Source organism: Lycium ferocissimum, chromosome 4 (assembly GCF_029784015.1).
Source record: "Lycium ferocissimum isolate CSIRO_LF1 chromosome 4, AGI_CSIRO_Lferr_CH_V1, whole genome shotgun sequence".
Classification (NCBI taxonomy): Eukaryota; Viridiplantae; Streptophyta; class Magnoliopsida; order Solanales; family Solanaceae; genus Lycium; species Lycium ferocissimum.
Window position 1 is genome coordinate 3,920,639 of NC_081345.1, and position 2,577 is coordinate 3,923,215.

At 36.3% G+C, this 2,577-nt stretch overlaps 1 protein-coding gene across 1 annotated transcript; it reads left to right on the top strand.

The window, feature by feature from the left end:
• Positions 1 to 679: 679 nt before the first annotated feature.
• On the top strand, positions 680 to 1,216 carry LOC132053674 (uncharacterized). The gene has a single exon (XM_059445788.1). The coding sequence runs from the start codon at positions 680 to 682 to the stop codon at positions 1,214 to 1,216; it is 537 nt and encodes a 178-aa protein (XP_059301771.1).
• Positions 1,217 to 2,577: the final 1,361 nt, after the last annotated feature.

The window sequence follows — 2,577 nt, forward strand, 5'->3', positions numbered from 1 at the left end:
GGAGGAAGCCTCTAATCCTCGAATTCGTTAATTCCCAAGTATATGTTAATCAGACACACGGCGATCTCAAAGCAGTAACTAAACTAGAAGTCAATGTTCACAAACACCTTACAAATATAATAAATAACCACAACTAAAAACCAGATGTATGAGTGAATGAAATATGAATGCAATGTAATGCAATGCAATGCAATGACACACACACACTTCGGGCGGACGATGTCTACGCTCCGACAGATATGATAAATGAGGGACCCGCGAAGCCAATGTACTCGTTGCACACAGCCCGATCCAAGTCAGTGTTGCAGAACGTGCAACTCGATCCCAGTCAGTGTTACGGAATGTGCAACCCGATCCAAGATGAATGCATGCATGATATCAATGTCAACAAGATTATATCAATTTCCAAATCGTGCCACACATGGACACATATCACAATAACAATCTCAATATCAATTCCTTCCTCTTCACAAGTCAATAACCCCTGGGCCATGCTTAACACCATATCAACAGAGGCAGCTGCTTGAACCAGTTACAAGAGAGGATGTTTGTCAAGCCTTGAAGGAGTTGCCCAATGACAAGGCCCCTGGGATAGATGGCTTTCCTGCTGAGTTTTTTAGAGCATACTGGCACATAATAGGTGAAGATGTAACACAAGCTATCCTACAGTTCTTTGAAAATGGGAAGTATGAATTGTACTACTGTTACATTAGTACCTAAGGGGCCTAATCCCAATCATGCTAAAGAGTTTAGACCTATTTCTTGTTGTACTACTATGCACACGCTTATTGGTAAAATCTTGACTACTAAGCTTAAAATAGTAGTGGATAGTTTAGTAGGGCCTTCAGAATTTGCTTTTATAGAGGGGAGAAGCATCTTAGACAATGTAATTGTAGCTCATGAACTGATTAAAGGCTATGGGCAGAAGCATGTGTCACCTAAATGTTGCGTGAAGATAGATCTTAGGAAAGCCAACGATTCTGTAGAGTGGGGCTTTCTAAGAATGATTCTGATTGAATATGGACTGCCAGACAAGATGGTGCAATGGATCATGGCCTGTGTCTATACAGTGAGCTATTCATTATTGATTAATGGATCTTTGGCAGATGAGTTCAAAGCAAAAAAAAGGACTCGGACAAGGGGATCCTATGTCCCATTATATGTTTGTCCTAGTTATGGAATACTTAAATATATCCTTAAAGCAATTGAGACATAATCCTTACTACAACTACCGTCCTAAGTGCGAGAGATTACAGCTTACACATATTTTCTTTGCTGATGATCTCATTCTTTGTTGTAGAGCAGATACAAGATCCATTCAATTAATGTTATAGGCTTTTGATTGTAGCGTGTCATATTTTTTACGATTCGAATTCGGACTTGCCTCATTTAAAAAGGAAAGTGTCTCGGGGAAGTACGATTGTCAATCGTACCGGAAAAAAAGAAAACATATACTTCTATATAATGGTACTCTAAATGGACTTATTTTTAGAGTCGCCACATAATTTTTAGGAAATTAGGAAAAATCGAGTCGAAAAGGGTTCATTTAAAATAATTATTTTATGATTATTTTAAAAGAAACCTAATCTACACAGAGTCTAGCTAAGGGTTTTTGTGATCCCCCGGGGAAGGTGTTAAGCACCCCGGTATCAAGGATCCGCTCAATTGCGGTTTACCTACGAGTTCTAATAATAAGTTTATACAGATATAAATTAGTTTGTGACAAAAATAGTTTATGTTTAATATTTTCGCAAATAAATATTAGTCATCCATGCAAAAATATCGCATTTCAAGAATCAAAAGTGGTAAAAATTTGCTCAAAATTGGGCATTTAGGGTGTCAGACTAAAACACTTAGGCTAATACCGGAGGGCTCTTAGCCTAAGTAGGACTCTACATAAGTCCACCGAAAATATTTTTTGAAAATATATATATATATATATATATATATATATATATATATTTTTTTTTTTTCTTTTTTTAGTATAGAAAGTAGTTTTAAAGAAAATACTTTTGGGCATATAATTCATATATTAATAGTATGCTACATATATATAGTCCATTTTTATCTTATGCTTTGGTCAAGTTTTAGCTAAATTTTATTTGTTAATCTAAGTCTAAATAGTTACAATTAGTCACACAAGTTTTTAGTCCAAATCAGCCCATACGTTCAGGTCCATGCGTTTCGTAATGTCTAAATTAGTCCCATAATCTATGAAATCAATCATTTTCAGTCCAAATTAAATCAATCCGTTTGGAGTCATAAATCTTATTAAAGTTTGTGAAAAATTGGTTTTACATAGTTTTAGAAATCAGGTTTAGGCGAATTGAAATATGGGGGGCTACCTTAAGGGTTCCAATTTATAGGTAAATACACAAATATAGAATTTAAATGCATAAATAAATAAAGAGGCAGGGATATTGGGCCGACCTAGCCCAACAAGAATATGTTATGCATTTGGGGAAATCCTCGGGTCCAAAACGTATGCTCCATTTTTGCTCCAAGTTGGGTTGACTCAATCTAGATACGTTGGTGGACCTCGTTGGGGCCCACCAACGGGTTTGGGTGCACAAGGAT

What these genes read in the sequence shown, in the direction of transcription:
- LOC132053674 (XM_059445788.1), top strand. Translation starts at nt 680, where the DNA reads ATGGGAAGTATGAATTGTACTACTGTTACATTAGTACCTAAGGGGCCT.